This window comes from Diabrotica virgifera, chromosome 9 (assembly GCF_917563875.1).
Source record: "Diabrotica virgifera virgifera chromosome 9, PGI_DIABVI_V3a".
Lineage (NCBI taxonomy): Eukaryota > Metazoa > Arthropoda > Insecta > Coleoptera > Chrysomelidae > Diabrotica > Diabrotica virgifera.
The window spans coordinates 26,040,927-26,066,996 of NC_065451.1; the positions used below are offsets into that span (position 1 = coordinate 26,040,927).

At 33.2% G+C, this 26,070-nt stretch overlaps 2 protein-coding genes across 2 annotated transcripts; both read left to right on the forward strand.

The window, feature by feature from the left end:
* Window positions 1–7,025: 7,025 nt before the first annotated feature.
* Window positions 7,026–14,886, forward strand: LOC126891684 (uncharacterized). Its single transcript, XM_050660930.1, has 4 exons — window positions 7,026–9,104; window positions 9,456–9,556; window positions 9,908–10,008; window positions 10,686–14,886. Exon 4 carries the CDS (start codon window positions 10,830–10,832, stop codon window positions 14,688–14,690), a length of 3,861 nt encoding a protein of 1,286 aa, XP_050516887.1. The 5' UTR covers window positions 7,026–9,104; window positions 9,456–9,556; window positions 9,908–10,008; window positions 10,686–10,829; the 3' UTR covers window positions 14,691–14,886.
* A 6,298-nt stretch (window positions 14,887–21,184) lies between these two features.
* LOC126890903 (uncharacterized) lies at window positions 21,185–22,444 on the forward strand. The gene has a single exon (XM_050660066.1). The coding sequence runs from the start codon at window positions 21,185–21,187 to the stop codon at window positions 22,442–22,444; it is 1,260 nt and encodes a 419-aa protein (XP_050516023.1).
* Window positions 22,445–26,070: the final 3,626 nt, after the last annotated feature.

Consider the following 26,070-nt stretch of genomic DNA (forward strand, 5'->3'; position numbering starts at 1 on the left):
AGTTTTTGAGTCATTTATCAAAAAATCGCTCTAAAGCATGCATTTTCTTTCCAAAAATTACAATATTTAATCTTTAATAACTCAAAAAGTATTGATTTATTTTAATCACATTATATTATAACAAATTTTGCTTAGAATTTGTCCCTCTCTCGATTTGTGGGGTTATTTTTAATAAAGTAATTTTCACTCCCGAGAAGGGGTGACATATACCCCAGGCTAAAACTCCAAGTTGTTATTGTCAATTCGTGAAAATAAATGGCGATTTACCGAAATCGAAGGTAATAGTTGATTTTTACCTTCAGTGACTGCACTATAGAAAGAAAATGGCAATTCAATAATTGAGATGCGTATATTTTGCAAGCTCATAAATTATTAAACGATATGTAGTCGCCAAATAATTAATTTAAATTATTTTAAGAACAACTCTCTCTTAAGCCGGGAATATGGGGTCGTTTTCTTGCGAAGGGGTTGTAGCTCTATAATCGAAAGACGCGTGATTTAAGAGTTTATTCTTAGAATATAAGCTATACGAATTAAACTGCTATTAACTTTTTTGTAAAAACTTGAAAGTTTTTCAGTGATTTACAAAAAACCTCTTCAAAACATGCATTTTTTTCACAAATAATTAAAATCTTTGATCTTTAATAACTTAAAAATATTGACTTATTTTATTAACTTTATATAATAAATTTTGCTTTTAATTTGTTGTTTTATTGATTTGTGCATTTATTTTTTATAAAATAATTTTCACCCCCGAGAAGGGGCGGTATCCACCCTCAGGGTAAAGGCGCAAGGTGGTACCATGTCACCTTTGTTTCTTGACGTATCCTCTAACTACTGACCAGTTTTCGTGAAAATCGATGAAGGTTATTACGATCAGATGGACAAGAGGTCATGAAGACTGAACCAGAAGGATCAGGACGATATTATCCTTAGATGGAATAAAGGAATGACCGAAGATAGAAAGGTCCAATCGCCTACATTGACGAAACAATGGCTACGTTGCTCAGTCGGAAGAGATGTGGGCATGGTTCTTTGTGTTGGGCTTCTGTTACAATGAAAGGTGTTAAATGAATAAACAATGGTATGCGAATAGAGCTAATGAAACGAAGATAGACAAAAGGTAAATAGATAACATTAACTGCTGGTTTGACACTTGGACTCTAAGGAAACGGAAATACTTAATACTCAAACGAAAATATAGGGCGCCAGGTATTTTGACCAAAAAATACTCAAAGGAACAATAATTAACGAAACATAACACAACAATAACAAATTAGCAAGAATGCTACGACAAGACATCAATGTACTAATCTTGAGCTGTAAAAAAAATTAAATAAAATACGACATCGTAAGTTTCAATGTAACATTTATTAAAATACTCTACGAAATCTCAATATTTACACAATACGTACAGTGTATACGCAGTATAAGATCGCCAACAACAAAATTAAGAAACCAAAAAATACCTAAACCGTTAATCTATAAGACAAAAGTTGGCGACATAATAACAATCACTGCATATAAATTGGTGTATTCACCAACACAGTAATACTAAAAAAATGGAATGTAAGTGAACGAATATAACTATTAATTATTAACTCAAAAAAAAATGAACTGTAGTTACTCGAAAAAATAAAAAATCCATACTCTAAATAAAAACTAGAAATTTTACCGTTCACTTACAACAAAAAAAGAAAGAGCTCTTTGTTTATATTTATACCTATCTAACAATACTTAATAACACTCTAATAATACTCAGAAAAATATCTACATAATGTAAATGTTTATAGTTTAAATGATCACCCATTTAAAAATAAAAAGATAATCATCAACTTCATACTAAAAGTATGACCTACTTTTCAGAATGTCACTATCACAAACTGGGCGAAAACTTTAGGTCATTGAACTTATTTCACGAAAGCACACAAAATTGTCCTTGCCCTGGACATAACAAAGGCGTCTCTACTAATTTCTTCAATAAGTAAAAGATGAGTGACTTACTTAAAACATCTGTTAGAGGGTAGGATGGCCCTTTGTAAGCCGGCAGGCTCTCAAGGTGTGGAAGATGGCCATGAAGAAATTCAACTTTACGACACAGTCGAAAGAATAATAGTATTTAACAGTGTTCATAAAATAGCAGCTGGACAACATAATGCATAGGTGGAAGGTGGAAGGTGAAAGGTGGACCCTTTAAAAAAAATAGAAAACGCAATTGTACAATTATTGTACATACCAATAAACAATCATTAATAATCTTACCTGCCTAATCGGCGGGGCCCACAATACACGAACAAACTTGATCTCACATAATGACTATATTAACTCAACTCACAAATGATGCAGAATTTTGAGAATTTGTGGTTTTTATGAACCTTTGGCGTCCTTTGTTTGTGGTGGGGTTTTAACCAATGAAAATTATGGGAAACTGTGAGAGATATTCAAGAACAGATTTCCTTACCACTCGTAAAAGGGCTTAGCAAATCTAATACTTAAGATGACTTATGGGATGCAAGGCCCATATCATTCACCAGAAAGCTATTAAAGTCTAACAGTCGACTCTATCGATAGCACATATGTGTTTCTAAGAAAAACAACGCCGATAGGGACTCTAAGATCTAATCAGTTAAGATAAAAGCGTGAAATGAGGGGGGCTAAACCAAAATCTACACTGGGAAAACTTAAACGTTATACAGCTTCCCCCCACGATTTAAACTGTGGTGCAATACCACTGTTTACAATCGGAGTCTGCAGTAAGCACCATATTCTGACCATCAAGCAGTAGCCTGACATAGTCGGTAGTCACCTAGACATACTAAAATAGGTTTTGGTACTGGAGGTGCTTGAACACAAGTGACCAAATCGGAAAAAGCTAATAATCAACAAAACTCAAACACCAAAATACAAAGGGTTATCTCTAAGATAAACTAAACTCAAATAAAACACAAAAACTAGGAACTATATATACAAGGATTACTCTAATTCTAAACGACTAAGTCAACAAACACCTACAGTGTTGCTTAAATCCTTAACATAAAACTAAACATTCAACTCGAAAGTCGACTCAAAGTATGGTTCGTTGACTCGCAAGTACAACAACCAATGACAGATATCTACACCGATGGCTCTAGCCAAACTAAAAAGGTGGAACATACCAATGTTGAAGTTTTGGACGCGAAAATCAAAGTTGCTCCAGCTCAACAAAGGCGATTGGCCAACAAGGTGACGTAGGCAAACTTCGTTATGGTTGTCCCCTCAACCGGTAACTAGGTAAGCGTCAAGCTATGCTAAGATTTTGACTGCAAGATCAAAGCAAAAAAGTGTCGAAATTGTATGACAGGAAAAGAAAACAAGTTGGCCAAAAGTTCCGTAAAAGTCTTCTGGGGTTAACCACGGCGGAAAATTTTCAATCGAGAAACTCCCAGAAAAACAAGGAATGCAATCAGGACAAGATACGTCTGAATACATTGTAAGATATTATTATAAATAACTTTAATAATATCTACTCAACTAAAATAAAGTCAACTCCATTGGAATTAACTCAAAACCAAACGCAAAATTAGCACAAGCAAACTCAACACAAAAATATTTGTTATAGTGCGTCCACTAACAACAAACAAACTCGAGCTCTAACAAACTCGACTAAACGCATAAATGACATGGTAAACTCAAAAACGCCACGGAATTTTCCATCCGGGACTCGCATGAGGCAAACTCAAAAATTGTCACGGAGTCTTGCATCCGGGACTTCATGAGCTAAACTCAAAAATTGCCACGGAGTCTTGCATCCGGGACTTCATAAGCTAGACTCAAAAATTGCCACGAAATCTTTCATTCGGGACTTCACTAATAAACTACGCACTAGTTATAGCTAGTGGTTTGCTTATTTGATTTCACTTTGCCAGTGTCTAGGACAAAGCATTTCGCAATCAACCGTTCTCAAAATAAGTATAATGTTCACAGAACACTGACTCAAAAAAATATTTACTGCTATCCCGATAACATGAACCGGAAGAGCCTAAACAAATTCAAACAGCAAACAGAATACAAAAGCAAATAAACACGAGTAACATATAAAATTACCAAAGCACAATTACTATCTCACGTAACGAATAAATTCGAACTCAAACAAAAGGAATAGAGAAGTTAGTAAAACATGCCAAGGAGTTCTCAACAAAGAAATATAGAAAGAAATGAACAAAGGAAAGTTCAGATAATTATTGTCGAAATCTACCTTTAATTAGGACCGGAAGTAATTACGCATACTAGACGCCTTATTATTATAATATATATGATAATATATTATTATAAAGGTACTTAAATCGTTAGGTTAAATCACAGGTAGCTCACAGGTAGGGAAGTGTCACAATTTAGTAGGGACTTAGGTCCTACATAGATACGACATTTTATCGAAATACTATTTTATGAAAGCCGCAAGAATAAAATTGATTCTGTAAATACATCTGGGCCTAGTACGTGCCTGTATTTAACAAAAAAATTTCCCCCTTTATTAGCCGACACAAAATTACCAAAACATTATCCTAATTCACCCAAACTATCGACAGAACTAACAATAATTACTCGAATTCTTTTACTCGAAACAAAAAATATTTGCATTATCTGCTAACTAAACATCGAAAATTTATATTCACGAGTCAAACTACTAGTGAAATATAAACAAGCAATAAGATGCTACTTTTTACATCTCATTAATACCTAAAATAGGGTCATAGCCCTTTAAAAATATCTACTATCAAAATAAGTGTATCTACAAGCTTTTGCGGTTGCAACATATGCTAAATAAAAGCTAATAAAAACATTACGCCTCTTTATCTGAAATTAGGGCCAAAAGACACACTTAAATACCTCTAGCCCTGACAGATGTTATTGGGGGTGGGACAAGAATTTTGAAATGTCAACCACCTTATCGTAGGCTAGTCGAAAAATATTAAGATTACGTAACGGTAAACGAAGACTCTACACTGCAAAAAGGAATATTTTCTGGACTGGAAGTAGTTTTGTACCGAATAGATTTTGGAATGCTAATAAGTGGTTTTTAAACTCAACGCAAAACATACTTCTCAAACATATTTCACAACAGCATGCGCCGAGATCTCTCACTCGCGACTAATAGCTAATGTAAAAAACAATTTCTGGAATAGACAGCTTAACTTCTTTCATTTAAGACTTAAATCACAAACCTAAAACACTAGCATGACGGAAAGCTGCAGGACTCTTTCATTCTCCAGACTAACACCACGCCATTACTAAAAACTCTCTAAAACCACTCGAAACATTCTGGTACCGAAAAACATACGATATCAACCAAATAGGATATCATCAAAAATACATAACCACATTAAAATCCGAAAATATACGGCAGAGAAATCATTACAACAATACTATTCTACAACGTCAGAAAAGATTGGTCATAAAACCGGACAGAACAGTGTCGTTGAACGACGGAGAAGCATGTACCCGAAAATTTAGAAGACAACGCAATAATAATAGTGATAGTTGCTACCTCTAAAAACAGTTACAAAGCATTTCATAACTCAAAAACGGTACCTAAATGCAATAAAATAAACGCAATACAGTACAAAAAATATACCGCAACACAATACATGTACAAAAAATATAAAAAGTAAAATGCACTATACATACACTGATATAATGCAAACTGAAATAGATCACTAAAGTTGCAAAGTACTACACAAAACAAAAGTAAAAATCAAAAAGTTAAACAATTACAACTTCTTTGTGATTTGCTACAAAAAATACACAGCTCAAGATCTAGATACCTTTACCTTAATTAGATACATAGCAAAAGACGTATCCCTTTGACATAAGGAAAAGTAATAAAAATGCTCAAATTTACTCAAGTAAAATATATCTAAAGAAAAAAGATCGATACTATACTATATACTTCAAAGAATGATACTCTAGAATGCGAAAAGGCAGGAATGAAAGTGTAAGGTACTACACTGATATTTAAATACTAAAAACGGAAATAAACAAACTAAAATGTGTCAAACTATTATTATCTATTAGCGAAAAATAACTCAAAAAATATTTTATCAATAAAAATAGCTACAAATTAGCCAGACTTGAACAAAACAAAAAAAGAAAATCAGGTCTGATAGGAAGATGATAATAAAGAAAATCATGCTTCTCGCATAGACATGAAAATATGTATAGCCCGCGAAAAGGCAATTGACAAAGCTCTACGAAATTATGTATAAGGCAACCACATGTAACAGAAAAAGTTCCATGAACGGGGGCCAAATGATGTATAATGCAACCATAGGTAACAGAAGAAGTCCCACGTAATTTGTATAAGGCTCCACGAGAGGGCGCCAATTGTATTACGATCAGATGGACAAGAGGTCATGAAGACTGAACCAGAAGGATCAGGACGATATTATCCTTAGATGGAATAAAGGAATGACCGAAGATAGAAAGGTCCAATCGCCTACATTGACGAAACAATGGCTACGTTGCTCAGTCGGAAGAGATGTGGGCATGGTTCTTTGTGTTGGGCTTCTGTTACAATGAAAGGTGTTAAATGAATAAACAATGGTATGCGAATAGAGCTAATGAAACGAAGATAGACAAAAGGTAAATAGATAACATTAACTGCTGGTTTGACACTTGGACTCTAAGGAAACGGAAATACTTAATACTCAAACGAAAATATAGGGCGCCAGGTATTTTGACCAAAAAATACTCAAAGGAACAATAATTAACGAAACATAACACAACAATAACAAATTAGCAAGAATGCTACGACAAGACATCAATGTACTAATCTTGAGCTGTAAAAAAAATTAAATAAAATACGACATCGTAAGTTTCAATGTAACATTTATTAAAATACTCTACGAAATCTCAATATTTACACAATACGTACAGTGTATACGCAGTATAAGATCGCCAACAACAAAATTAAGAAACCAAAAAATACCTAAACCGTTAATCTATAAGACAAAAGTTGGCGACATAATAACAATCAGTAGATAATCAAAGCCGGTATGACTATCAAGATAGGGAAATCAATGTGTTAGAGAGAGAAGTACCTTTCCAATGAGTAAGAGTGAGAAAGATGCTGACGTCACAGCGATGGAATCTACCATAGTTATTTTCCACTAGATGGCGCCACCAATCCGCCATTCTTATTCCAATTCGCCATTTTTATTCCATTTCAGTATTTTTATTTAAATTCGCCATTTTTGATCCAATTTTCCTTGACATTACGTTGAAGAAATCTACCATACCTATTAGCCGCTAGATGACGCCATTTTTAGTCCATTTTTATTTAAATTCACCATTTTTATTCCAATTCGCTATTTTTATTCCAATTTGTCTTGACACAGATATTACGTTGAAGGAATCTACCATAATTCGTTCTAAATATGATCTCAAATAAAATCCCACACATAAAACAAATTGAATTCATCGATATGAAAAAGAACTTCGACTGAGTTGACAAAGACAAAAAAAATCTAGAAGGAAGATATTTAATAGAAAAAGATTGCAAATTTTCAAAGCAAAAGTCTTTTAGACTAATTCGATTGTGAAAATTATATATACACAAGTAAAAAATCGAACTCCTATTGGTTCAATAAAAAAATGAAATACAACAGCATGTAAAAAGGCTTTAGTATTTTCAGTCCTATTGGTTCACGTGATTATTTAACAGAATAAAATGACATAGAAAAATGAAATTTCCCTTCCTCGTAGATACGCCACTGCTAATATGGAAAGATATATTATATTAGAAACTTTATTTAATTTTATTTAATAGCTAAATGATATATGGAAAAATATTATAAACTTTGCTTAATAGCAAAGCAATTAGAAGGTAATTTAAAAAATACGTCACAAATTGATGGAGAAAATACAGTAATTAAAGACCCATCAATATAATTACTGGACTTTGATATAAAAACGAGAAAAGCAGGGAAAAATATTGTATTCGAGTTTTCGAGGCAGTTAAGTACATTTGTCATATTGCAGTCAACATAGCAGTAAGGTGAGTACTATTTTTACTTTATTCTGATTTTTAATTTATATTCTTACCGTGTTATATGCCATTCTTCAATAAAATTAAACTAAAATACTTTTGTGACTGTCTCTTAGATATATATTTTTTCGGTTTTATTTTTCTAGTATTTCTCAATATTTTTTGCTTCTTATATATGAGAGTTTGCTTCTTTGTTCCTGAAGCCGAACTGATTTTCACGTATCCGTCTATCAATTGCCCATATGTGATAGTTATATTGCTCTTTGTACATTGTTGTCTCTTTTTAATAAATACAGTGCTTCTCCATTCGTCTGGCTTTGTCCAACTTCCATAATTCTACTAAATAAACCTGTTAGCCAACTTGTTTCTGTCTTTCTCAGAAATATCATCTGACATTCTTTGATCCACTTCAAAGAGAGTGAAATTGTGTATAGCAAAAATAAATGATGTGTCTTTTGGTTTCTGTTTTATCTAGTGCTTCGTAGCGTTGCAGCAGGTTAGAATCCCAAATTTTTAGTAATTTCGATTTTATTCATACATATTAGATCTATGTTTGCTTATTTGTAACTTGTGTATATATAATTTTCTTAATCGAATTACTCTAAAAGACTTTTGCTTTAAAATTTTGCAACTTTTTTCTATTCCTCCTCCTCCTCAGTCGTTTCCTCATTGCTGAGTGTCGTGATTCCCTATAATACGAGCGCAACTATCTCTTTCCATCTGCTTCTGTCCTGAGCTTCCCTCATATAGATTCAGAGAATGTTTTTCCACAGGCTTTCTGTATTTGATCCGTCCATCGAGTAAGTGAGCAACCTCTACTTCCGCGCCCTTCAACATTTCCCGAAATTTTTTTCTATTAGAGACCTTTATTTTAGATATATTTTATATAAATCTCACACAAGAAATGCATTTTTTCTCGATTTTTTCATTTTATTTTCGAAGAGAGTGAATTTTAGTATAGCAAGTTGTTATTGTTTTAGGTGGATTTAGCAAAAAATAAGCAAGGTTTCATCCATTGTAGTGGAAACGAACATCCAACAGTCAAATTCAAAATCGTTGAAACTTAGAATAAAAAAAGAAGGTAAGCGATGTTGTTTTTATAAGCCATACATATAATAGTGAAATACTTAAGCAGCGAGTTCGAAAATCTCAATAGCGATGCTTTTTTTTTTCTATTTCTCGATTTTTTCGTTCTATTTTTAAAGAGAGTGAATTTTAGTATAGCAAGTTGTTATTGAGAGTTTTGCTCTGAATTACATTTTTTGCTTCGAAATTTTACAACATGTTTCTATTAGAGAGCATCCTATTAGATATGTTTTTGGTCTTTTTTGTGTTTTCTGCAGCGGGTTCGAAAATCGCACTAGCAATGCATTTTTTTTTCGATTTTTTCGAAGAGATCGAATTTTAGTATAGCAAGTTGTTATTGTTTTAGGTGGATTTAGCAAAAAATAAGCAAGGTTTCATCCATTGCAGTGGAAACGAACATACAACAGTCAAATTCGAAATCGTTGAAACTTAGAATAAAAAAAGAGGGTAAGTGATGTTGTTTTTTGTAAACCATACATATAATATAGTGAAATACGCAGCGAGTTCGAAAATCTCAATAGTGCATTTTTTTTCTATTTCTCGATTTTTTTCGTTCTATTTTTTAAAGAGAGTGAATTTTAGTATAGCAAGTTGTTTTTGAGAGTTTTGCTCCGAATTACATTTTTTGCATCGAAATTTTACAACATATTTCTATTAGAGAGCCTCCTATTAGATATGTTTTTTGTCTTTTTTTGTGTTTTCTACAGCGGTTTCGAAAATCGCACTAGCAATGCATTTTTTTTTCTCAATTTTTTCGAAGAGAGTGAATTTTAGTATAGCAAATTGTTATTGTTTTAGGTGGATTTAGCAAGAAATAAGCAAGGTTTCATCCATTGCAGTGGAAACGAACATCCAGCAGCCAAATTCAAAATCGTTCAAACTTAGAATAAAAAAAGAGGGTAAGTGATTTTTTTTTTTTTTTTTTTTTTTTTTTTTTTTTTTTAACCATACATATAATATAGTAAAATACTTAATCAGCGGGTTCGAAAATCTCAATAGTGCATTTTTTTTCTATTTCTCGATTTTTGTCGTTCTATTTTCAAAGAGAGTTAATTTTAGTATAGCAAGTTGTTATTGAGAGTTTTGCTCCGAATTATATTTTTTGCATCGAAATTTTACAACATATTTCTATTAGAGAGCCTCCTCTTAGATATGTTTTTTGTCTTTTTTTGTGTTTTCTACAGCGGGTTCGAAAATCGCACTAGCAATGCATTTTTTTTTTCTCGATTTTTTCGAAGAGAGTGAATTTTAGTATAGCAAGTTGTTATTGTTTTAGGTGGATTTAGCAAAGATAAGCAGGGTTTAAATACTTAAGCAGCAGGTTCGAAAATCGTAATAGCAATACATTTTTTTTCTATTTTTCGATTTTAGTATAGCAAGTTGTTATTGAGAGTTTTGCTCCGAATTTTGCATCGAAATTTTACAACATATTTCTATTAGAGAGCCTCCTATTAGATATGTTTTTTGTCTTTTTTTTGTGTTTTCTACAGCGGTTTCGAAAATCGCACTAGCAATACATTTTTTTTATTTTTTCGAAGAGAGTGAATTTTAGTATAGCAAATTGTTATTGTTTTAGGTGGATTTAGCAACAAATAAGCAAGGTTTCATCCATTGCAGTGGAAACGAACATCCAGCAGCCAAATTCAAAATCGTTGAAACTTAAAATAAAAAAGAGGGTAAGTGATTTTGTTTTTTTTTTATATGCCATACATATATTAAAATGATTAAGGAAATAGTTAAGCAGTCGGATAATCTATTATTAACTATTAAAAGACTACGCAAAATAATTTTTGATAAATTTACTTCAATTGATGCTAAAGTGTGGTTAAAGCGATTAAATGCACACATTTACAAATGTAATAATTTAATTAAAGCTAAAAGATTACCTGTAGGAACTGCTAGAAAATTACAGTCAAACGTAGGACATTTTAAACATTTTCGAAGAATAATTTTAAATTTTAATAGACATGTTGGTCTAGGACTTAATTCAAAATTACGTAATAGAGTAAAATGGGAAAATGTCGCTTCAAGTTTTGCAAGCCGGATTAAGACAGGGGTTATAATAAATTTATATCATAAGGATGTAGGACCGTTTTTGGATGATGCTTTTGCGGTATTTAGACAAAAAGTTAAAACTCTTTTGAAATATAATAGAGTACTTAAAGTCAACACTACTTTGTGGGGAGAATTTATTAAAAAGACAGGTGACAGTGAGAGTTTAGATTTGATGCATTTTAGCACTAAAAATGTCATTATAGATAGTTATTCAACCGATTTACACATTTGGTTTAGCGAAAATGTCAAAGATAAAATTTTTAAAAAAATGTCTGAGTTTGCAGAAAAAGATTCAGGTGCCGCTCTCTCTAAAGTAATCTCATTAGAAGTTAACATCAATAAAGTCGAAATTGGGAACGGATCATCGTACATTAAACTTCCTGAGCAAATTCAAAAGCGTCGAGCATGTATAAATATCAAAAATTATGATCAAAATTGTTTTTATTGGGCGATTATTAGCTCTCTTTATCCTGCTAAAATAAATACAGAACGTACGTCGGCATATCCATATTACAGTACTGCGTTGAAAACGGAGGACTTGGAAGCTCCAATGCCTTTAAGTCATATTACAAAATTTGAAAAAATAAATACTATATCAGTGAATGTTTATGCTTTGGAATTAAATCAAATTAAGGAAAAACAATTTTACGAAGTAGTACCTGCTAGACTTACACAAAACAAGCTTGATAGACATGTAAATTTGCTTCTAATTCAGGATAAATATTTTCCAAAGTTAAATGATTACGACGCTCCTCCTAGTGACGATGAAAATATTGAAATAAAATATCATTATTGCTGGATTAAAGATATGTCTAGGTTGGTAAGTTCTCAGTTAAGCAAGAACGAACATAAAAAATATATTTGTGATCGCTGCATGAATTATTTTTCCAGCGGGAATAAACTTGCGGAGCACGAAGAGTTCTGCAGAGACATAAACAAATGTAAAATGACTGTTCCCAAATACGATCATGTTGCTTTTAGAAATTTCACATACAAACAAACCACTCCCTTTATTATATATGCTGATTTTGAATGTCAGTTACATAATTTTACAGATTCTAATGTAAAACTGAGCAAAACAGCAAAATACCAAAAGCATGTACCTTATAGTGCAGGCTATTACTTTAACTGTGCTTACGATGACAGCTTATCATATTTTCGAAGCTACAGAGGTGAAAATTGCATGGAGTGGTTTGCAAAAGAAATGGCTGAAATATCCAAATTTGTCAATTCTAAAATAAAATCAATTGTACCTATGGTTACAAAGCCTAGTACAAGTGAGGCAACTGCCTGTCATATTTGTGAGAAACGCTTTTTAGCTACAGATATAATTGTGGTAGATCATGATCATTTTACCGGAGAGATAAGAGGATTTGCACACCAAGCATGCAATTTAAACTTCAGAAAGGTGTTTGTTGTGCCAGTAGCCTTTCATAATTTTAGTGGATATGACTCACATTTCATGATTATCGATTTATGCAAACATGGGCACCTGAGCTTACTTCCTATTAATAAAGAAAAATATATTTCTTTTACTCTACATTCAGATGAGCATAAAATTAGACTAAGATTTATCGATACTATGAGATTTATGGGAACTTCACTCGATGAATTAGCATCACTTTTAGATACTTCAGAGAAGAAGATTTTAAAACAAGAATTTTACAGTTTAGATGATAATGCATTTAACTTATTAACTTGCAAAGGAGTATTTTGCTATGATTATGTTGATAGTTTGGAAAAATTAGAGGAAACTTCTTTACCTACAATTAGTCATTTTTATAATAAATTATGTGATGAACATATTAGCGAACAGAAGTATGCTCATGCGCAGAAAGTTTGGTCTACATTTGAATGTAAAAATTTGGGACAGTATAGCGATTTGTACTTAAAAACAGATATTTTGCTTCTGGCTGATGTATTTGAACAATTTAGACAAAAATGTAGGGATACGTACCATTTAGATCCTGCGTGGTATTATACCATACCAGGTTATACATGGGACTGTATGCTTAGGTATACAAAATGTAGATTAGAGTTATTAAAAGATGTGGATATGATTTTGTTTATTGAAAAAGGCATAAGAGGCGGAATATCTGTGTGTAGTAACCGATTTTCGGAAGCTAACAATAAGTACATGTCGACATATGACCCCACACAGCCCTCTAAGTACATCATGTATTTAGATGTAAATAATCTATATGGTTGGGCTATGAGTGAATATTTACCTTTTGGAGGATTTAAGTGGATTGAAGATGTAACCAAATTTGGTGTTGCATCTAAATCCACTAAACTTCCCAAGGGTCATATTGATATTATGTCAATTCCGAATGCTGCGAAGGAGGGCTATTTCTTTCAAGTTGACTTAGAGTATCCACGTGAATTACACGACAAACATAAAGATTTTCCATTTGCTGCCGAACACCGCATTCCTCCCGGTTCAAAACTACCAAAATTATTGCCAACTCTTTTTAATAAGTCAAAATATATTATTCATTATAGAAATTTAAAGCAGGCTTTATCCAACGGATTAATTTTAACTAAAATACATAAAGTTTTGAAATTTAATCAATCTGCATGGCTGCGACCCTATATTGAGTTAAATACTAACTTACGGGCTGCATCTAAGAGCAGTTTTGAGAAAAATCTCTATAAAATGATGAATAATGCTGTGTTCGGTAAGACCATGGAGAATATAAGGAGGCATAGAACTGTAAAAATATGTAAAAATTGGAATGGAAGGTATGGAGCCAAAAACTTGATTGCAAGTATTCGGTTTCACAGTCGTACTATCTTTAGTGAAAACCTAGTGGCCATCGAACTAACCAAATCAGTGGTGTGCTTTAATAAACCTTTGTATATAGGTGCAGCAATCCTAGACATATCAAAATTATGTATGTATGATTTTCATTACTCCTTCATGCTTCCAACGATGGGAGAAGAAAATTGTATGTTATTGTACATGGATACAGATAGCTTTATATATGAATTACAGTGTTTAGATGCATATAAGGAGGTTTTAAAGGCACACAACTGTAAATTCGATACATCTGACTATTCGGAAAATAACCCGTACATGATAGAACGGTTAAATAAAAAAATCCCCGGTCTAATGAAGGATGAAGCTAATGGAAAAATTATTACACATTTTATTGGTCTAAGATCAAAAATGTATACATTTAAATTACAAACAACTGATGAAGAGAGAGAAAATGAGAGAGAACGTTTAAAACTGAAACTAAACAAGGAACAAATTGATTGTGGTATTCAAAATTTAGGTATAACCAAAAAAGCAAAAGGTGTAAAATATAATGTAGTCAAAAATATAATCACATTTGAAGATTTTGAAAATTGTTTAAAAGAATACAAAATTAAAAGCACAAACCAAAGGTGTATTCGGTCATATCAACATTCAGTATTCAGCATAGAGCAAACAAAAACGGCCCTAAGTCCTTATGATGATAAACGATATTTAATACCAGAATCCTTTAAGACGCTTCCCTGGGGGCATTGTGATATACCTTAATTTTTTAGCAAAAATATAATCGCTTTAAGACGCTGAGGGCATTTACTTGGATATTAAAAATATGTATGGCTGGTGAAAAGACACAATCACTTTTCCTCAGTAATATTTAATAAAATGACTATTGTACAATATTATTTTTTCATTATCCTTTTGTAAATATATTACGAAAATAAAACACAAGTGTTTAAATACATAATATTTATTAACAAATAAAGTTATTTAAGTCATTTACAACTTTAATTTTATAATAATATACATATTCTCTCATAGCATGGCTTAACAAAGTATCTGCTGGAGAAATTTCACAAAACGCAGTCATAGCTTCAAACGGACCACATAAACTAGTATCTGTACAAAAATTCTGTTGCAAAAAATATACAACATTTGTATAATATGCATGAAAGTTTAAATTTTCCAACAACGATATGCGATGAGTCACTATACTGCGGTGTACTTGTAGAATTTGCGTAACATCATTTTCATCTAAATAGTATTCCACACCATGTTTTTCAATAACAAGGAACTTGATTGAATCCAACACCAATTGTCGTATCTTGCAGTAGTCTCCACACTGAAACTCGACAGGATCAAACTCGTCTGCATAGAAAAAATCATTCATCTTTTGTGAAAATAGGTTAATTATGTCACTCCACTCAAATTTGTCTATACTAATTCTTCGACCGTCGAATAATTCTTCTTTTATGGCATGTTGACATAAAATGACGGATGCCGTAAACTGTCTAGCTGGAGATAGACCAACTTTAATTATGTAACTATCTAGTGGAAATGAGGCTTCTAACAAGTAGTATGGTTCATTCTTCGCAGCTTCTTCGAATTTTGCTAAAACTTGGTCTAGTTCGGCACCATAATTGATTTCACTTGATGAATCATCGAATACCACAATAGAACTTGATGAACTATAACCACTATCTTGAGAACTCATGTTGAAGAGCGAGGTGAACTAACTGAGAGCGAGGTTGCTGAGCGGTCTTTTATATTGCGTCCCTCCTATTCAAGGTTGCATTCGCATTAAAAAGTACTAAACCACATCTTTATTATTAATCCAACTATTATGTTTACTATCGAGACCCAGCCATTGAACATACATCTTATTTCCGCGTCTGTGCAATACTTTTTCAATTAAGTAAATGTCTGTATTTTTTGTTTTCTGTAATTCTTCTTCGTAGAATCCTCCTCTAATAGGCGCTCCAGTCATATCTTCAATCAAATATGTTGTGGGATTTGTTATTTTAATTTCAGTAATTTTAAATAGTTCTGTTGTCCAATTTGGCTTATATCCCTTATCAAAAAGGTGTTTATTTTTACTAATACGCACCATATCACCAACTTTCAATTTTCTTTTACGTGAAATTTTCAAGTGAGTGTAATATTTTCGTAAGATTTCTTTTTCGTTAGACTTATTAACATCAATAGGTCTAAGTCGAATTTTGCTGTGTTTCGTGTTATTGTAGTCTTTTGTAATTTGAGGCAATGTATCTATCCATTTGTAAGTACCATTAAGACTGAAATACTTGTAAAGTTTTTCCTTCAATGTTCGAATAATTCGTTCACATATGGCTGCTTTTTTAACACTAAAGGTATTATAGTGATTAATACCATGTTTTCTTATGAGGTTTTGAAACTTGGAATTGAAAAATTCTGTACCTTGGTCTGTTTGTAAATTTTTCGGAACTCGTTGAGTTTGATTTAAAATATCTGCAAACGTCTTTGTTATTTCCTCCCCTGTTTTTGTCTTTAATGGTCGAGTCCACACAAATTTTGAAAAACAGTCAATTACGACAAGAATGAGCTTGTAAGATTTATTTTGATTGGCATAGGATCTCATCTCTGCAATATCCATTTGCCATAAATCATCTAGTCCTTTAATGACGGTTCGTCGACGAGGATAATTTTTTCGTGCTGGTTTATGTAATTCGTTGACCAATTGTTGTTTTTCTTTAGACATTATGAATTTAAACTTAAGACGATTGTCCCATGAAGTAATGTTATCTACTGCGTTCTGTAATGTAGGTTACATTTGATTTATTAAGTATTTTCGATGGGAAATTATTTTTCAGGACAACATTTGATTTATTCTCTTGTTAGTCTTATTTACTGTCAAGGTATTTTCTGCAGCTTTTTGTAGATTCAATGCCTTGTTAATCCTATCTACTGTCACGGTATTTTCTCCAACAGATTCTTGTTTTATTGCATTCTGGATACTTACTGCTTTTTGTAAATCATTCATTTCTTTTGTTAAATCAGATATTTTCAAGACAGCCAGTTTATTTGCATCAGATAACTCATTATTTTTTTTATTAAACTTGCTTTCAATCTTACCGATGGAGTTTTGAAAGTCAGAAATTTTTTGTTCAAGTTGAGTATCTTTTGAACTATATTCTTTTTGCATCAAGGTAATCTCTTTTCGCAGAAAATTTTTTATATTTGCAATGTGGTCATCTACATATTTCTTGTTGGAAAGATGTATACCTGATACAGGAGGATCTCGTTTAATATCCTTATTTACTGCATGTATCTGGTTTTGTAAATCTAAAATGGATTGTTTGAAGCCTTCACGCAGCTTTTGAATAGCTTGTTCATTAGAACGATAATGATGACGACCAAACTTATCAACACTCATGTTGGAAATGATGTCTAATCTGACCTAACATTAATATATAATATCTGCTTCACGTAATTCGTTGATAATGGCAACAATTTCGTTACTATGGGATGTGTTTCCTGCTTCTTGGGAAGCAATCAACAATTCGAGTCTATCACATAGTTCATTTGGATCATCCCAATATACATATTCAATAGGATTATCGTTGTAAATCAAATGAGAAGCATCGATGAACCCTGATCCTTTGGAGGTAGATGAAGTTGCTGACGATGATGAACGAGTTGCTTTTACTACTTCTAAAGGCGATTTCTTTGATGTAGTAGACCGAGTTTTCGGTGGTGAACGAGTCGCTTTCTCTTGACCTTCGAGAGACAGTTTCTTTAATCTAGTAGATTTAATTTTCGGTGATTGCTTCTTTGCTTTTTTAGGTTTAAACAACGGTTTGACAATATTAAGATATTTTTCTGCAGTTGCACCGTTAAGATGGCCTATGGAATTGTGATGAACTTCAGTATTATTTAATTCTTTATATTGTTTTAAATCTTCATTTTCATGATTCGTTGATACTGTATCTGAAAAAACATCGTCATCGCTATCTTCTTTTTTCACCTCTTCTTCTGATTTCATCTCTTCCTTTTTGACGTGTTTAAGCTTCTTATTAATAGCATGATGTGAGGATTGTGCAATATCTTTTAGTGGTTTAGTTATGGGTTCAAAGAGTTTATTTAGCGTCTCGTCTTGTTCTGTCCTACCTAGCTTTAATGCCAAATACTTTTTGCGAATGACTCGAGCTAATTCAGCAACTTTACGCTTGCGTGCAGCTACCTCTTTGTCTAACATGTTGTTATGGAATGCGTGTATTTCGATCATAACTACAATTTTATAAACTTGTCGAAGCCTAAACGATATCGTCCGTTAGAAATATCGAAATCCTTAACAATTACGAACGTACCATACCTATCCTGCCAACATTCAGAACAAATTTTTTTAAATTGAACAAATGTCATGTCAGGTGAGACGTGATCATCAAAGACGTGTTTTAAATTGAGCTCATCCTGTTTAAACAATACAATAAGGTTGGCATTATCACGCAGGAGTTGTTTGCCTGCTCGACTGTATGATTGACATATGTATGCACAATCGATATCTTTATGTCTTCCCATACAGTAATATTCACGTATTGTTTGTTGTGGATCCGTAGATACGTCATCAAATATGAATACTGAGTTTGGTTTAGCTTCGTCAGGACTTATTACGTCATCATTGTCTTTAAATGGAAAATAGCCAACCTCTTTCACAGATTCCAACACTTCCTTCAAAAACTGATACTTGGGTTGAAACAACGATTTTGAATATACGTAAACATTTTTGAATTTAGCGCCATTTAGATCAAACAGTAATGCTAGCATAGCATTCGTTTTTCCACATCCGCTTGGGCCACATACGATAGCACGAAAAGAATGTGGTAGCAATACACCATGTTTACTGATTCTTGCCACGTTATCGACAAAATCCAAGTTCTCCACTGCTAGTGTCTTATCTTGTTGAATGACCTTCATATTGTGATTAAGATGTATTTTATGCGCTTGGTTATATAAAGAAATTTTTCAAGAAGCGATTCATTTCAATGTTAGTCGTTCAAGGTGAAGGAGTGTTGAATTCTCTGATCAACAATATACCGTTTGAATTGCATGCCCCTGGTTACCAGTATCTAGGACCTGGAACTAAATTACAGAAACGTCTAGCTCGTGGAGATCCAGGGATAAATCCATTAGATCGAGCTGCGAGAGATCATGATATTGCATATTCTCATAGTAATTCATTGAAAGATAGACATAAAGCAGATTGGGTATTGGAAAACAAAGCGTGGGAACGAGTTACAGCAAACGACGCATCTTTGAGTGAAAAAGCCACTGCCTGGTTGACTACTACAGCAATGAAAGTTAAACGAAAACTAGGTATGGGTATGAAACGTGGTAAAGGTGTTGGTTCATTTAAGCGACACGTGCTACAACCAATTATCAGAACGTTGAAACGAACTCCTCCATCACCAAATTTGCGTAAATCAGCTCTAGTTGCACTTGCAGCAGCTAGAACAGCCGTGAAGAATATAGGTGGGAAAAGAAATGTACGAGTTCCAAGAATCATTCCATTCGAATCAAAATCTGGTGGTATTTTACCTTTAATCCCCATCTTTGCAGGCTTATCAGCTCTTGGTAGTTTGGCTGGTGGTGCAAGTGCCATCGCAAAGACTGTAATTGATTCAAAGAATGCTCAAAAGAAACTAGAAGAGGACAAACGTCATAATACAGCTATGGAACATCTAGGCAAAGGATTATACCTTCGAAAAAACGCTAAAGGAGGCTTTGGATTATATTTAAAAAAGTCAAAAAACTACCTCTGAAGCTACCTAATAGACCTTTAACCAATGTGGACTTGAATAAATTTGTTAAACTACTTAAAATTCCAAATTTTCGTGGTGTGTTTATGAGAGATAATTTACCTCGTAACCCTCGTAAACATGAATGTGCTATAATTAATCTCGACATTTCAACAAACCCTGGTACACATTGGGTAGCTTACAGAAAGATAAACAAAGACATAGAGTATTTTGATTCATATGGCTGCTTGAAGCCACCTCAAGAACTAGTTTCCTATTTGAATGGTGGAAGAATTGTCTATAATAACGATCAATATCAAAGTTATAACCAAATAAACTGTGGACATTTGTGCTTAAAGTTTCTGTATAATGGAAAATATAAGCGCTGATGTCTGGTATGAATTACCACAAGATATTCGCCATGCACTAGAATATTATTTACCTTGCAAGAAAGACTATAAGAAACACGTATGGTGCGATGTTTGTGGGACGATGGAAAGTGTATGTGTATTTTGTAGAATACCGTATTATGAACAAAATATAAATAAGACAAGAAAAACATGTAACATTATTCTAAGAAAAATAAAGAAATGTTTAACATATTTTGGTATTTAACTTACTGCACCTTTTACCTCCTATCAGTCATGTCTCGATTATTGACCCTAACAAGTACTACAAACGAGTTTTCGTTTACTCCTCAAGTGCCTCTTGTGCTTGATCCGCTACGGCAGTATTATGTAGCAGTGTTGGGATTTCATACATTTAATTCAATTCCAAACATTGATGGTGAAAAGTTTTATTTCTATGAGCAGAATGATCGTACAAAGTTGCGTTATATCGAAATTCCATCAGGATCGTATGAAATTACCGATATCGAAGCATACATTCGAAATAAATTAATGGGTATATACAATTCGGTTCAGGAGTTCACTTTAAAACCGAACAACAATACGCTTAAATGTGAAATTTTCTGTCAAGATCATACCATTACTTTCGAGAAAGAAGATAGTCTTGGTAAATTATTGGGTTTCTCCTCAAATAGAGTGTTAAAATCAGGAAAAATGCATTCTTCAGACCAACCTGTAAATATTATAAAAGTATCAAGTCTACTATTTGAATGCAACATTACTGAAGGAGCCTTCTACGAAGACAGACCTGTACACACCATTCTGCATTTTCCGATAAATGTTGATCCAGGTTTTTCTATTGATGAACGTCCTCATAACCCTATATACATACCAATAAGCAGCAGTATACGTGAAATTACCAAAATTACTGTTAGTATAGTCGATCAGGAATTAAGACCTGTCAATTTTAGAGGAGAGAAAAGTACGCTCCATTTGGATTTTAAGGAAACGATATAAATGGGTTTAATTATAAAACAAAACTCTACAAGTCAATATCTATTAGTCTCACACAGATCCTGCATGCGACGTGACGTGTCTGCCGCCAATAAAGCCTTTCTTGTTGCCATTGGATTAAAGCTGAAAGATGTCAAAACGTCAATACATTCGACGGGGGGTTCAACAGCAGGAGCCTCAACCTCATATTTTCGATCTTTACCAAAAACCTCTGTTCGATAATACTATTAGAAAAGAAGAATTTCGGACATATACACCATACATCAAATCATTTAATAATAGTGACGTTGTCGAATTTATCATAAATCAATCAGATGCATTTTTTGGGATACACGAAACGCTGTTGGAAATTAAAGGAAGTATAGAGAAAGTAGGTGATGGCGTGGTTTCTCTTGCACCGAATGCTGGAGCTTTCTTGTTTGATACATGTACGTATATCCAAAGTTCACATGATATGGAAATAGTTAGAGACCCAGGTGTAGTTAGCACTATTCGCAGTTTGTTATGTTATACTCCTGAAGATTCCAAGTTTCTCAGTACTGCAGGATGGAACTATCCGAATAATCCACATATATCGGGAGACAACTTTAGTCTACTGATTCCGATAAAACATATATTCAACATTTTCAACGACTACAATAAATTAACCTATGGCCGTCAAGTGTTTCGATTTGTTCGAGCACGCAATGATAGAGACTGTATTCTAGTGAAAGAACCTAATGCTACAACAACAACAACAGTATCTTTAACTGTTTCCAGCATGGAACTCAAGGTCAAGCATGTCTTTCCCAATGATGATATGAAAATTGAATTAATGACTCCGATTAAGAATAATGTGCCGATAACTATACCTTTCCGTAAATGGGAGCTCAATGAACTACCTTCACTTACGTCAGGATCTCGACGCGAGATATGGAGTGTAAAGACAACTTCATCTGTTGAACGCCCACGCTATGTCATTGTGGCTTTTCAAACTTCTAAACGAGATGACATACACGCTGATCCAACGTTATTTGATCACATTAGAATGTCCAGCGTGCGATTGGTTATTAATGGAGAATACTGGCCTAACGAGAGAATGCAATTGGATTTTGCAAAGAATGACTATGCTATAGCTCACTATAACTATACGGAATTCTTTCCTAGTTATACTCTTTCCTCAACAAAACATCCCATCTTAGATTATGCTGCTTTCAAGAAATATGCCTTATTTGTTTTTGACTGTTCCAAGCAGGATGATACGTCATTCAGATCAGGAACCGTTGATGTTAAACTGGAAATCGAAGCAGATGAAGGTTTTCCGGCAGGCACTCGAGCCTACTGTTTAATTGTTCACGACAGCCTACTCGAATACTTTCCTCTAACAGAAGTTATCAAAAATATTATTTAAGTAGGTTTAAAGAGTACGTCCCTCAGTATCAATCACCACGCTTAATCATGAGGATTGCTCTAGTTGACATACAGGGATTTATGGTAGATGGATGGTTTGTACCCAAGGAACTCAGCATTGAAATTGGTTTTAAACGACATCATTACATATTTACGTCTCCGCACCCGTTTACTTCATTAACTAATCAAGATAAGAAGACAGTATTCTTCTTGGAGAAAAACGTGCATGGCATTCGGTATTCCAATGGTGATGTGGAATATTCCAAAATAAATCAAATACTAGAATCCAAGTTATTGTATGCTGCCGATTACATTTACGTTCGAGGAGAACAAAAAAGCAGATTTTTACAACAGAAATGTAATATGATTGGAGTTTTTCCTACAATTATTGATGTCTGCAAATTTGATTATACGCCTTGCGTTTGTAAATTTGCTCCTGATGCAAACCCCTGTCACGCCAATGGAGTGTTTTTATGTACCGAAAGAAATGTGGATCGACTACGCCAATGGTTTTGTAATACGATATTACCTGTATAATTATGTTTTATAATAAAAATATATAAAAAACTATTGACTTTTAATTAAAACTCCTTATTTACTCATAAATTTTTATATTACGTGTCAAATCCTCTATTTACAATTTTTTTAAAAATAATTTTTAAAATTAAGATAAATACAGGCATTAAAATTAAACATGTCAATGCGAATATATTATTAATTTCATTTTTCATGTTTCTGCTGGTGGTGTTATCGTCCATGGTTGAATATGTCCTAGTGGATATGTTCTATCGCTAATATGTAGGTTCTCTAATTGTTTGATAATTTTTCTTAAATCCTGATATACTTTAATATCTTTCTGTAACTCAATGAGTTTATCTTGAAACTGTTCAACTTTATGTCTGTACTCACTCAAAGACATGACGCTACTAACAAATTTGTTTTAGTAAAGATACATATCTAATGCCTTTATGACATGATGTTTAATTTTTCTCCATCGCTTAAACATAAATTATGTTACGGTCGTAGATAAAATATAGTATGCAACTTGTAAAGCTTAGATTTCTACACGTGACTGGTTTAAATAACATATTATTTTATGGTCATAGATAAAATATAGTATGCAGCTCGTAACGGTTAGTTTATGGATCAAATAACATATTCGATACTCCCCACACCTTTAACGTATGACAATCTCCAATCAGACCAATGCTAACGAGATGTCACCATCGCTTAAACATACTAAATTATCGGTCGTAGATAAAATATAGTATGCAACACGTAGAGCTTAGATTTCTGCACGTGACTGGCTTAAATAACATAACATATTATGTAAAAGAAGAAGAATAGACAGTTGACAAAAAGAAGAAGAGCGTGGCGACTAGCACAGAACGGAAAATTGTTTTATTTTTAATTTATTTACTATTTTAATTTAAAAATAGCGTCATCTAGCTGCTAATAGCTAAACTATGGTAGATTTCTTTGACGTAATGTCAAGGAAAATTGGATCAAAAATGGCGAATTTAAATAAAAATACTGAAATGGAATAAAAATGGCGAATTGGAATAAGAATGGCGGATTGGTGGCGCCATCTAGTGGAAAATAACTATGGTAGATTCCATCGCTGTGACGTCAGCATCTTTCTCACTCTTACTCATTGGAAAGGTACTTCTCTCTCTAACACATTGATTTCCCTATCTTGATAGTCATACCGGCTTTGATTATCTACTACAATCACTGCATATAAATTGGTGTATTCACCAACACAACACAGTAATACTAAAAAAATGGAATGTAAGTGAACGAATATAACTATTAATTATTAACTCAAAAAAAAAATGAACTGTAGTTACTCGAAAAAATAAAAAATCCATACTCTAAATAAAAACTAGAAATTTTACCGTTCACTTACAACAAAAAAAGAAAGAGCTCTTTGTTTATATTTATACCTATCTAACAATACTTAATAACACTCTAATAATACTCAGAAAAATATCTACATAATGTAAATGTTTATAGTTTAAATGATCACCCATTTAAAAATAAAAAGATAATCATCAACTTCATACTAAAAGTATGACCTACTTTTCAGAATGTCACTATCACAAACTGGGCGAAAACTTTAGGTCATTGAACTTATTTCACGAAAGCACACAAAATTGTCCTTGCCCTGGACATAACAAAGGCGTCTCTACTAATTTCTTCAATAAGTAAAAGATGAGTGACTTACTTAAAACATCTGTTAGAGGGTAGGATGGCCCTTTGTAAGCCGGCAGGCTCTCAAGGTGTGGAAGATGGCCATGAAGAAATTCAACTTTACGACACAGTCGAAAGAATAATAGTATTTAACAGTGTTCATAAAATAGCAGCTGGACAACATAATGCATAGGTGGAAGGTGGAAGGTGAAAGGTGGACCCTTTAAAAAAAATAGAAAACGCAATTGTACAATTATTGTACATACCAATAAACAATCATTAATAATCTTACCTGCCTAATCGGCGGGGCCCACAATACACGAACAAACTTGATCTCACATAATGACTATATTAACTCAACTCACAAATGATGCAGAATTTTGAGAATTTGTGGTTTTTATGAACCTTTGGCGTCCTTTGTTTGTGGTGGGGTTTTAACCAATGAAAATTATGGGAAACTGTGAGAGATATTCAAGAACAGATTTCCTTACCACTCGTAAAAGGGCTTAGCAAATCTAATACTTAAGATGACTTATGGGATGCAAGGCCCATATCATTCACCAGAAAGCTATTAAAGTCTAACAGTCGACTCTATCGATAGCACATATGTGTTTCTAAGAAAAACAACGCCGATAGGGACTCTAAGATCTAATCAGTTAAGATAAAAGCGTGAAATGAGGGGGGCTAAACCAAAATCTACACTGGGAAAACTTAAACGTTATAAGGTTCACCGAAATTGAAGGTAATCGTTGATTTTTACCTTCAGTGACTGCACTATACAAAATAAATTGCAATTTACTGATCTAAATGCGCGTAATTTGGAAGGTTATAAATTATTAAATGATATGTAGTCGCCAAATAATTAGTTTAATGCATTTTAAGTACAACTTTCTCTTAAGCCGGGAAGATAGGATGGTTTTCTTGCGAAGGGGTTGTAGCTCAATAATCGAAATGCTCTTGATTTAATAGTTTATTCTTAGAGTATATAAGCTATATGAATTATATCCGCAATACGATATATTTTAAGTTTTCTCAGCATTTTTCTCTTAAGTTAAATCAATTAAAGGGTTGTTTGGGGGTGAAGGGGATGAGCTCAAAAATCAAAAGTATATAATTTCAAGAGCTCATAAATAGCTCGTAATTCTGCCGCAAAAACCGATTCAATATTCCTATTTTTAAGTAGTGGGGGGCTGACTCAGCCCCCCCACTAGGGTATTAAATTCCTGCTCAGTGGAACGAGCTCAAAATTTTTAGTTTGCGGAATATGAGAGCTCATAAATAGCTCATAAATCAGGGCTATTTGTTTTTTAATTTTTGCAAGTGGGGGGGGGGGAAGCAGCTCAACACGGGTAACATTTTTAAGTAAATAAAACCTGCAGAGCCAGTGCTGGTCAAAAAAACAAGGTTAGCTATAAATAAACAAAACAATCAATT